The 11743-nt window shown below is 38.5% G+C and overlaps 1 protein-coding gene across 11 annotated transcripts in view; it reads left to right on the forward strand.

Moving 5' to 3' along the window:
• Positions 1-11469, forward strand: part of DISP1 (dispatched RND transporter family member 1) — a 99053-nt gene extending 87584 nt beyond the window's left edge. For 9 of the 11 annotated variants that reach the window (XM_064709174.1, XM_064709176.1, XM_064709177.1 and 6 more), the window contains 3 exons: positions 832-929; positions 3018-3115; positions 7591-11467. In XM_064709174.1, coding sequence (XP_064565244.1) covers positions 832-929; positions 3018-3115; positions 7591-11229 — 3835 coding nt within the window. In that variant the 3' untranslated portion in view covers positions 11230-11467. Of the gene's footprint in view, positions 1-831; positions 930-3017; positions 3116-7590 lie in introns of all 11 variants that reach the window. The other 2 variants (XM_064709183.1, XM_064709184.1) reach the window with 1 other exon arrangement.
• Positions 11470-11743: the final 274 nt, after the last annotated feature.

The raw sequence follows: 11743 nt of genomic DNA on the forward strand, positions 1-11743 counted from the left end.
AGGGTCAGTTTGACATTATTAGCTCTGATCATGCTTAGCTCGACAATTCCCTTATCCCTATCTCTCTTTATTGTTTGCCCTGCTTACCAAACTTCAAACAGAAGGATCCACCAGGATTGCTTCTGGATTAATGAATAACCTATCATACAGCATTATCAATAATTCCAGGATTGCTTCCGGATTAATGAATAACCTACCATACAGCATCATAAGCAATTCCTGAGTGTGGATGGGGGCGAATCCCCTTGTACCTAACATGAGACCACCCGCCGGTGATATGGGATATGGCTCTAGTGTTAGGGGTCGTGTGAGTAGCTAATGGGATGGGAATGGGATAGGACTGCTCAGGGTTGATTCTCAGTCTGTGGCTCTGCCTAAGCATTTTGATAACAAAGTTATGTTCTTGTGCAGTAGTAAAATGCTGATCGGATGGGCAGTTTGGGGCTTCAATCGTGCTTTCACTGGTACGCTCTGAAGTTAACATATATATACTGCCACTGATTTTAATAAATACAGAATCTAATATTCTACAGTATTTAAGGCTTTTCATACCAGGCTAGATATTTTCCACTTTAAGCTTTTTTAAAAAAATGTATAATTGTACTTTTCTCTATGGATATTTTTGGTACTGGACTCAATGTCCTTTCATTTGAAGTCTCTTAATTTAAAGAAAAAAATAAATTATTGTTTGTTTTTGTATCCCAAAATCGCATTGGTAAAAATATGTTTTCTCAGGTGTAAGAGCTGTTAAAACTGTGTGACTTGTTTGGATGGTCCTTCTTTTAATGATTTCTTTGCTAAGGTAAAGTGAAACCCTTTGTTCTGGTTTAGTCATCAAGATGACAGATGGTCAGATGATCACTATGAAAGAGAGAAGAGGCAAGCAGACTGGAACTTCCACAAGGATACCTTTTTCTGTGATATTCCAAGTAAGTGGAGAAATGATACAAGGAGAGCTAAAAACTTCTGACAGTTCAGAGTTTTCTGAACTCTTCTGTATATTGTATGCTATATTAGGTAGATTTTTTTAACTTTATATATAAACACAATAAATACCTTCTTTCGCCATGCAGAAATCTTGGTAAAATTGGACTGAAATGTTTCAAAGTCACTTTCAGAATTATTTAAAGATTTGCCTTATTGGTTCCATTCTATTGGCTCTTTCTCAGAAAAAAACTGTATTTACTTGAAGTGCTTCCTTTAAGTGCTTCCATTTCCTGTAAGGAATTTTATTAGTTCTTGATAGTACTGAACATTGTAAAATCAGTGTTTTGTGTGTGGCTAGAGATGTAGTTCTTAATTCACATTTGGGAAGAAGTTATGCTCTGTCCATGCCATTAACTTAATTCTAAAAAACCTAAGTCAAAATACTTTTCCTGTGTATGTCCTAAAGGTATCCACCAGTTATATTTTGTACAGAATGTAGGGGTTTATGTATAGAAAAAGAAATAGACACAAAAAAACCCAATGAGGAAAACATCCCCCTCAAAGAAACAGAAATAAAAATAAAATGTCCCCACATTAAAGCACTGTAGGCTATGAAGCTGACTAAGTTAAACTAGAGGACAAAAAAGACAAAGTCTTTTGACTTTTTTACAAGGCACACTGCAGAACTTTGATAAATCCTGGTCTGGCAAAGAGATGTAGATCTTGCCTCTATTCATCGAAGGACCTGAGCTCTTTTGTGGCTTCTTCCACATGTGAGGACTGATAACAGAGCACAAAAACACAATTGTGAAATTATTTGTGTATTTTACTTGGTCTAAGAGAGCAATGACCAGGGAAACCAGGGTGAAGAACAGATTTTTATTCTTTTTTTTTTCAATTGCAGTATAGTCTTACGTCTAAGTGAGAGGATGGGAGCAAAGTCATCATTTCTGCTCCTGTGAACAGAACCAAATTAGCATATCATGAGTGAGGGACAGAAAATGTACTTGGTACTCTGCTGAGCATTCTTGAAGCAGAATTGACTCCTCTTATCCAGGCTGCTGTTCTGCACAGTCTCACTCTCTTCCTTTCCTCTGCTGTTTCTGCGTAGTCTCAGTTTGTGACAGTCATGAAGGAATTGCATTTCTCTGGGAAAATTTGCCAGTCCATTATGTAAAGAAAACAGTTGATTTCCTCTTGACACACTTTTGTCATTCCTGGTATCTTTCTTTGTCTGCTCCAGAACCTCTAGATTTCAGTTCCCTTGATCGTAAAGCATTGTTGGAGATCATAAAGCACTGCCCCTGAGTCTTTTCATTGCAGCCTTGTGGAAGGCAAAAATTCTGCAGCTTCACAGTAGTGGGGAAAATTCAGTCTTTTGGGTTTTTGGAATACTTTATTAGTGTGATCATGTTTCTTAACCCAGAGTACCATACTGCGTTAGGCAGATGTGTATATTTGTGTTTGTGTATTTGTTTCCCTTGTGAGCTCTGCAGACAGATCTCATTGGCACTAAGTAATTATTTGCTTTCCTAAATCTGTCTTCTGATAAATGTGATTTAATTTGTAATTTAAGCTCCATGTTTCTAAACTGTGGAATTCTTGAAAATGGCCTCAAGGATATCACAACAATTTCCATTGCAGTCATTTGCTTCTAAAGCAAAAACATTCTTGTAGAAACAGCTTTATAATTATTATTTATATTCCCAAATGACATACTAAATCAGCCTTTGATTACTGTTATCAGTGTACTGCCATTATACTGTGCCAAGAATTTAATAGTTTGCTGATTAGATCTTCTGATTTTTGTTTGTCACATTTCAGAAGATAGTTTGCTTGAATAGAAGTCTGTAGAGCTTCTGAGTGGTGTGTAGTGTTGCAGATACCATATTTACTATAAGCACCTTAAGGAAATGGAAACTTTCACATAGAGTGAGTCTTACAGATAAACAGCTCATATTGAAAAGGAGGTGAATTCCCATGACTCAACAAAGATTTCCCATGTGCCATTTGAATGGTGGGATTTTGCCTCAGCCTTTGATACCAGGCCCACCCAAACAATCAGTAAAAACCCCCTTCTGTAATTTCAGGTGATCGCTATTCACGAGTGGTATTTACATCAACAGAAGGAGAGAATTTATGGAATTTGAATGCAATTAAGTCAATGTGCAATGTAGACAACTTGAGGGTAAGTCAGTTTGGCATTTGTTTCACTTGCAGATACAGAGCATACATTTGAAACTTTGGTTTGCTGCCCACTGCCATCCAGTAGCATATGAGAAGACTTTATGTGTTTCAACTTCTGTCAAATGATCAGTCAGTATGTATATGCAGTTAAAAAACAACTTTCAGTTTGTAGATCAGGTTATATATTGGGGAATTCCTTTGAGTTTTCTACTAATAACATCCAGAATTGGGTAGAATAGGGTTGCTTCAGGAAAGAATTATCTTAACTTTCACTGTGTGTTTCCTTATAAAATATTATTCTATGGAGTTTTGTTCTTGGGTCCCAGCAAATAATTGATTTTTATTGTGTTTTCACCTCGAGGTGAACTAACTATAATCTCGTAATATATGCTTTTTTCTCTGACTCCCAGTGGATCACTCAAATTTGTTTTTGTTAGTTTAGAATAGTCTGTTAAATGGACTGCAAAGGAACTTAGGTAAAATAGCTAGAGATAGTAATTTTCATTTAAACTTTATTTTATCTGTAAAATGTAAGCTTGTCACTTGCTGGAGCAAACTCCTTTGAACTGAGTAACAATGAACTTTTGGTTCACATACTGATGACTTTGCATGGAAATGAAGCAATATGTTTTTCATCTGTTAGTACTGAACAAATTATTTCTACTTTGCTCTTCTCCAAAACAAAAATAATCATAGACAACTTAATTCATATTTCTCATTTATTTAATAGGAAATATTTTCATTATTGGATTGATCATTGCCTATTAGACAACTGTATTAATTTAGCAAATTCCCAAACTGTTTTCTCTACAACAGCCATCATTTGCTGGCTTAAAATGTTGATATGTAGTGGAACATTGTATAATGAATCTCCCTTGGCAGTCTGCTGACAGGCATTTTGCCCTGGTTGGGTCCCTTGGTGGAAGTGAGTTTTGTCCTCACATGCTTGTTAAATGTTCCTTATTTCCCCATCAGAGATGATTGCACTGACAGGATGGCTCATGTGGTTTTATCCCTTTTTTCTTGCAATCAGAACGAGCCAGGTGAGCAAGAGTGCGGGATCTAAAGCAGCCCAGCTAAGTTTTGAATGAGCTGAGCTAGGGAGTCATCACATCACCAGTTCAATCAGGAGATCCAGGGGAGAATAACCTTTAACAAGGGTAAAAATTGAGGCTGAGTAAGGGAGGAGATGCTAATCTGTACATTTACTGTAGAGAGGTTCAGTTGCACAGGCAGCTGATGCAGGTGAATCCCAGGTAGTGCAGATCGTTGCAAAGCAATGCAGTCTGAATTAAAAAACATCATTCTGTTTAACAGAAGATAGTTAATTACCTCTGAAGAGAATCTCTCTAATGATTGCATTACTACCATGAATTGTTTCTTTTGTTCCTCCCAATCTGCTCACCTTGATAAAAATGTATTATATCAAATACGGCTATACCTTCTGAGGGAAGGATGAAACTCCTTTACTACAACAAACAAGGCCCATAAAACCAGCTCTTCCTTTGAAATAAGAACACTTCAGAAAATTAAATGTTTGATGCATCATCTACACCCACAACTGTGTAGATATTTATAAAAAATTTTGTTGTAAATAATGACCTTGCAGATCTTTCTTTGTAAATTACTTAGGAATAAAGTAATTTAACACCTCAGCTGAGCAGAACAACAGTGCATCATGGTAGCATCATTGATTTTTAGCTAGTTGGTATGGAAAAATGAGTATGGTTAGGATTTGGTATTTTTGCTGGTCTGTGCATATAAATTTATATAAAAAATTAGATACTCAGAACTCAGAAAGGGATGAAGTTTTTTTCATAGTTTCTTTTTAAATGCTTGTTACTTACGAATAACATTTTTAATTATTTGAACACTTTCTGGCAATTTTTAAGTACATCTGACACTTCTTAGAACTCACAAAGTGCTTTGATTATGTCCCACCTTTAAATGCTAAGTTCTGCTAGCAGCCAGTCCCTAGGGAGGCAGAGGATGCTAACTTGCACTGCAGTCATAACAAAAAAATCTATGACTTTGGTGACCTTCTGGTCTTACAGACCCTTTTCTGGCTGTAGTTATTTTTGGTTTTGACCTCATGCTTGTTCAGGGCCACAGTTCTGTTGAATTAAGTGGAAAATCTTTCTGTATTCAAAGACAGGAAAATCAGGCACTGCTTCCTGGAAGTGCAAACCGTTGAATTTATGTATTTTTCTGATGATAAGCAGGATATCAGCACCAACTAATATTGGCTTTAGTATGGGACTAACAGCATATCCTCTGTGTATTAATTGTATTCCCATCTGCTTGCAACTACTTTAACTATAGGCTTTACTGACATTTAGGGGCTCTACCCTGCAGCAGTTCAGCATATGTAAGTCGTATAATCATCATGAAAACTTTATATACAAAATAGTTATAGGAGGTGTTCTAATTTTTTTACTTCTTGGATAAGAAGAGCTTTTTTTTCACCCGTTAATTGCAGAATGTTTTCCCTATAAACTGTGAACAGTTATTTTATAAACTTTAATGACTATATATTATGTCTTAAGACTGCTTCCCCACAGCAGTGGATTTGTGATTCACTGTCACTGCAGAGAGCCATTTGGGCAGATCTGCCCACAGATGTTTGCTGGTTGCACAGTTTCATTTCCTTACTTGTTCCAAAGTAAATTGAAGTGGTGCCAGTGACAGAGCAGGTCTGGAAACACCAGAATGACCTTTCCAGTTCCTTTGGATCACCAACAAAGCCCAATGCTACAATCTATTAACATTTAACGTAGTATTTTAATGAACTATCAGGAGCTAAATTTTCTATTTTACTTTCTAATTTCCAGCTACCACCTCATGTTACTTTATCTTTGCCAGCAGTTACTTTGCCAGTGAATGTTTATGGCCTGCAGCAAGTGTAGAACAGTGTATAAACATCATTGTCCCATCTTGAACCTGAATACATAGAGAAGACAATCAATCCTTTCCTCCCAGTTTGCTTATTACATCCTCATAGCACTAACCTGGAGATGTGCCATGAAAAACACAGATATGCTATTCCAGTGCTTCCTTTTATTTAGTTGATTGTTCAGTTTTTCCTGAGTTTGCCTGTGTGAGAGTTTTTATCTGGAAACAATCAAATTTGAATTCTCCTGGGTTTTTGGAATGCCAATTTGTTATTGTTCAGAAACTGGTTGACAAAATTTGGTCCATATTAAAGCTTTTATAACTGCTGAGAAAATTCCCAAGTGTATTTTTCGGTCTGCATTACGAAGGATTGCTAATAATAAGCCTGAGCAATTTTGCTGAAGAAAAAAAAAAAGAAAAAAGAGGCTAAGTGGTTTCTTTTAGATCACTTAAATTTAAAGTATACATGGACAACTGTTTCAGGATGCACTCCTATAAAATCTGAAGAACATGGCTTTATTTATGTGACTGTATTAATATGTGTAATATTCAGTGTAACTTGATCAAAACATAACTTTGACATGTATCTTAACTATTTGAAGGGCTAATTCTACTTTGTCACATATAACAGAAGTTCTGGTTTTGGAGACTTTTATGCCTTGTGCTCTTCAAAGATTGAGTTTTGTCATCTTGAGAGAATTTCCCTGATCTAACCTTGTTAGAGTTTCATTTCTGGTTTATAGTTACTTTCAGTTTGTGTAGAAGTGTCTTGAGGTGATTTAGCTAAGTTGTGCTCTTACTGTCTTCAACTAAATCTGGAGTATTGTGGAAGTGAAAGAAAAATATCCCCATAAGGGATTAAGACTCCCTTGGTTGAGGAGTATCTTCAACCAGAATGTGCCGTGCACTGTGGGTGCAGTGTTCAGAGGCATGACCTGTTATTTTGGGGTGCTTCATGACAGTGGAATTACCTTGTGCTTTGGAAAACCTGCATGACTCAGGGACATGCAGTGCCTGGGTGGCAGGCATAGCTGTTTGGGGACAGTGCCTGCCAGATGTACAAGAGCTGAAAGAGATTAATAAAATCAGGGTTGTAGAAGAGAGATCAGGTGATGGAAGTTATGGTAAAACTGTCACATCTTTCCTTTCAGGATGGTAAGTCCTTGCCTCTCCTAGGAACTTCAGGATATGATTACAAGCAGAATGAAACTTCACTGATGTATGGCTGATTGTGTATTCTCAGGAGTATAGCATGAGATAATAGAAGAGAGTTAACAGTCCTCAGACTGGAAAGAAACAAAACATTTCAGTGGATCTTCAAATAATACTCTTTAACATTTTTGCCAATTCTGTGCCACTGTGACAAGTCTGTATACTGGCTGGTTTAGTCTGCTGCATGTAAGAGGATACTGATCAAAAGCAGTGTATGTGGAAATTAGAATTTAATATGTTAACGCCAAATATTAATATAAACTGAAGTTTCATAATTTAAAGTAATTTTTTGGGTTGTTTTTTTTTTTTTTTGGTTACTGAGTGTTTCAGACTGTTACTTTAAATTGGATTTATCTCCCTGTCTTTATACAGATCAGATCCCATTCCCAGTTTGGTGATCTCTGCCAGAGAGCCACTGCTGCTTCATGCTGTCCCAGCTGGACACTGGGCAACTATATTGCTATTCTGAACAACAGGTCATCGTGTCAGAAAATTGTTGAACGGGATGTCTCTCACACCCTAAAGCTGCTTCGCACTTGTGCCAAATACTACTACAATGGAACCCTGGGGCCAGACTGCTGGGACATGAATGCCAAAAGGAAGGACCAACTCAAGTGTACAAATGTGCCTCGAAAATGTACCAAGTACAATGCTGTTTACCAGATCCTTCACTATCTAGTGGACAAGGATTTCCTAAGCCCAAAGACAGCTGACTATGTATTACCAGCTTTAAAATACAGCATGCTCATCTCTCCCACTGAGAAAGGGGAAAGCATGATGAGTATTTACCTAGATAACTTTGAGAACTGGAATGCTTCTGATGGTGTAACAACCATCACAGGGATTGAGTTCGGAATAAAACATAGATTGTTTCAGGATTATCTGTTGATGGATACTGTGTATCCTGCCATAGCCATTGTAATTGTCCTGTTAGTTATGTGTGTGTACACCAAGTCCATGTTTATCACACTAATGACTATGTTTGCAATAATTAGTTCCTTGATTATTTCTTATTTTCTCTATCGGGTAGTGTTTAATTTTGAGTTCTTCCCATTCATGAATCTCACGGCATTGATTATCCTTGTTGGGATTGGAGCAGATGATGCTTTTGTCTTATGTGATGTTTGGAACTACACAAAGTTTGATAAACCTCATGCTGGCACCTCTGAGACAGTGAGCATCACATTGCAACACGCTGCTCTTTCCATGTTTGTCACAAGTTTTACAACTGCTGCCGCCTTCTATGCTAATTATGTCAGCAATATTACAGCAATCAGGTGTTTTGGTGTTTATGCTGGCACTGCCATTCTGGTTAATTATGTTTTGATGGTTACATGGCTGCCTGCTGTAGTTGTATTACATGAACGATACCTTGTCAATATTTTCAGTTGCTTTAAGAAACCTCAGCAGAGGGTATGCAACAACAAAAACTGCTGGACAGTGTTGTGCCAAATGTTCCACAAGATTATTTTTGCAGTCTCAGAAGCATCCAGGATATTTTTTGAGAAAGTTTTGCCATGCATTGTTATCAAATTTCGGTATATTTGGCTTTTCTGGTTCCTTGCCTTAACAATTGGTGGAGCATATATCGTGTGTGTAAATCCAAAGATGAAACTGCCGTCATTGGAGCTCTCAGAGTTTCAGGTGTTTAGGTCTTCTCACCCATTTGAACGATACGATGCAGAATACAAAAAACTTTTTATGTTTGAACGTGTCCACCACGGAGAAGAGCTCCACATGCCGATTACCGTAATCTGGGGTGTCACACCTGAGGATAATGGTGACCCTTTAAACCCTAAAAGCAAAGGAGAGCTGCAGCTAGATACCAGTTTTAATATTGCTAGCCCAGCTTCGCAGGTTTGGATTTTACGTTTCTGTCAAAAGTTAAGAAATCAAACCTTTTTTTATCAGACAGAAGAACAAGACTTCACAAGCTGCTTCATTGAAACATTTAAGCAATGGATGGAGAATCAAGACTGTGATGAGCCATCTCTTTACCCCTGCTGCAGCCACTGGACCTTTCCATACAAACAAGAAGTTTTTGAATTATGTATCAAGAGAGCTATAATGGAGCTAGAAAGAAGCACAGGGTACCATTTAGATAGCAAAACCCCAGGGCCTCGCTTTGACCTTAATGATACCATCAGGGCAGTGGTGTTAGAGTTCCAAAGCACCTACCTCTTCACACTGGCTTATGAGAAAATGCATCAGTTCTACAAAGAGGTGGACTCATGGATTTCAAGTGAGCTTAGTTCTGCTCCTGAAGGTCTTAGCAATGGCTGGTTTGTGAGTAACCTTGAATTTTATGATCTTCAGGACAGTCTTTCTGATGGTACTCTGATTGCCATGGGCCTTTCAGTTGCCGTTGCATTTAGCGTAATGCTTCTTACAACTTGGAACATAATCATAAGCCTTTATGCAATCATTTCAATAGCTGGAACTATTTTTGTCACAGTGGGTTCTCTGGTTCTTCTTGGGTGGGAGCTGAATGTGTTGGAATCTGTCACAATCTCAGTGGCTGTTGGCTTGTCAGTGGACTTTGCTGTTCATTATGGAGTGGCTTATCGCTTGGCCCCTGACCCTGACCGAGAGGGGAAGGTCATTTTTTCTTTAAGCCGTATGGGTTCTGCTATTGCAATGGCTGCCTTGACTACATTTGTAGCTGGGGCAATGATGATGCCCTCAACAGTGTTGGCATACACTCAGCTTGGCACTTTCATGATGCTTATAATGTGCATTAGTTGGGCTTTCGCAACATTCTTTTTCCAGTGTATGTGCCGATGCCTTGGGCCCCAGGGCACTTGTGGCCAGATCCCACTACCAAAAAAACTGCGGTGTAATGCCTTCTCTCAGGCCTTTTCAGGTGCCCAAGGGGGCAGAAGTCAAAACAAATCCCATCCTGTTAGCAAGTACCAGATGGACTCCAGAAGTCAAAAACCAGAAATGGAGCATGAGCACTATGAGCTTGAACCTCTGGCATCACAAACTGGAATCTGTAACCCTGCAGAGAAAGTGACATATGAAGAAACTCATATCTGCTCAGAGCTTTTCAGCAGCAGGCCCCAAAACTCATCTGTGCCTGTGCATCCAGCATATAATAGTGAAGTGAGTAAAGGCATCAGAAACGTTGCTAATTCATCTGTGCTCCAGACCTCTATTGACCAGCACACCATATGCCCAATTTTCTCTCAGAACCGGCAGTGTAGCTGTCCTGATACGTATAAGCAGGTGACAGTGAAGTGGGGTCCACACTCCTGTCAGCAGTTAAGTGATACCTTCTGTTACCAGTGTTCTCCCTCCCCGGGGACTGTGCAGATCCAAAGCTCTGTAGTTCCTATAAATGCTTTACAACAAGCTGCCGAGGGTTACGTTCATCCAGTCCAGCATATCCTTCACTGCGGCTGCCTTCAGGGAAGGCTCAAAAGAACAATGACACAGAACTCTCTGCCTAAAAATTTTTTCCTCCAGTCTGTGCAACAGTTCCAGGCACATCAGAGAATAAACAGGACAGATACACATGCTCATCAAAACCCAGAAGAAAACGTAAGAACTGTTCCAAAGGTGATGAGCTCCTCACAGTTCCTCTGCCGAAACGCGGCACCTCTAATAGTGAGTTGCTCTGAATGTGAGAACAGTGTCCAAAATAACCAAAAGGGATTCTGTCAGCGTAAGTGTGATGAAAAGGGCAGAACAGAAGCAAACAGGGTGGAAAGCAAGAAAGCCTCTCTGTCAAAGCAGAAAAAGAAAGCTGACAGCAAGATAGATCAGTGTTCTTTGCAGAATGACAGAGTTTTGAAAGCAGACCAAAATGATAAAAATCACCTGCTGACCAAGTCAGGGAGAGAGGCTCGCTCTGAGGGTTGCCATGAAAGTTCACACTGTTGTGGCAAGGCAATTGCAGTAAAGTGCAATTCTGTTGACTGTGAAATGCCAAACATCGAAGCCAATGTGCCTCCTATGTTAATGCGCCCAGAACTTTCCAATGAAAGTTTGTTAATAAAAACACTATAATAAACCTTTAATTTGGCAATCTTGCGTCTTTCTTTTATAAGTAAGTTTAAAGCAGTAGAAAGGAAGATCCTGAATAAATATGAAATATAATTTGCCTTTTTGAATGAAAAATGTATTTTATAGAACAATAACATTTATACATTTCATAAAGCCATTACATGTAGTAAAACCTGATGTTGTCCAGAATGTTTTTTTGCTATAACTCATAAGGTGGATTATGCTTCATGTAGATTTTTTTCCAGGACATTAGTGCTTGATTTCTCCTTATAAACCATCTCAAGAAATAAATCATTACAAAGAAACTCTCCCTTTTCTGAAGCCAGGGCTTGTGAGATCAATAACATTTGGGGCAGACTGAGATTGCACATTTCCTGAGTACATCATTTACCTTTATTACTCTGCTGCCTTGGCAGGCTTCTGCACACTTTGAAGCAGCAGCAGAACTGTATCTGTGTTCTTTCAGAATTGTTTGACAGACCAGCTCTGCAGGGTAGCCTGTTAGGGGAATATTTAT

The sequence above is a fragment of the Zonotrichia leucophrys genome, chromosome 3, assembly GCF_028769735.1.
Source record: "Zonotrichia leucophrys gambelii isolate GWCS_2022_RI chromosome 3, RI_Zleu_2.0, whole genome shotgun sequence".
NCBI classification, from domain to species: Eukaryota; Metazoa; Chordata; class Aves; order Passeriformes; family Passerellidae; genus Zonotrichia; species Zonotrichia leucophrys.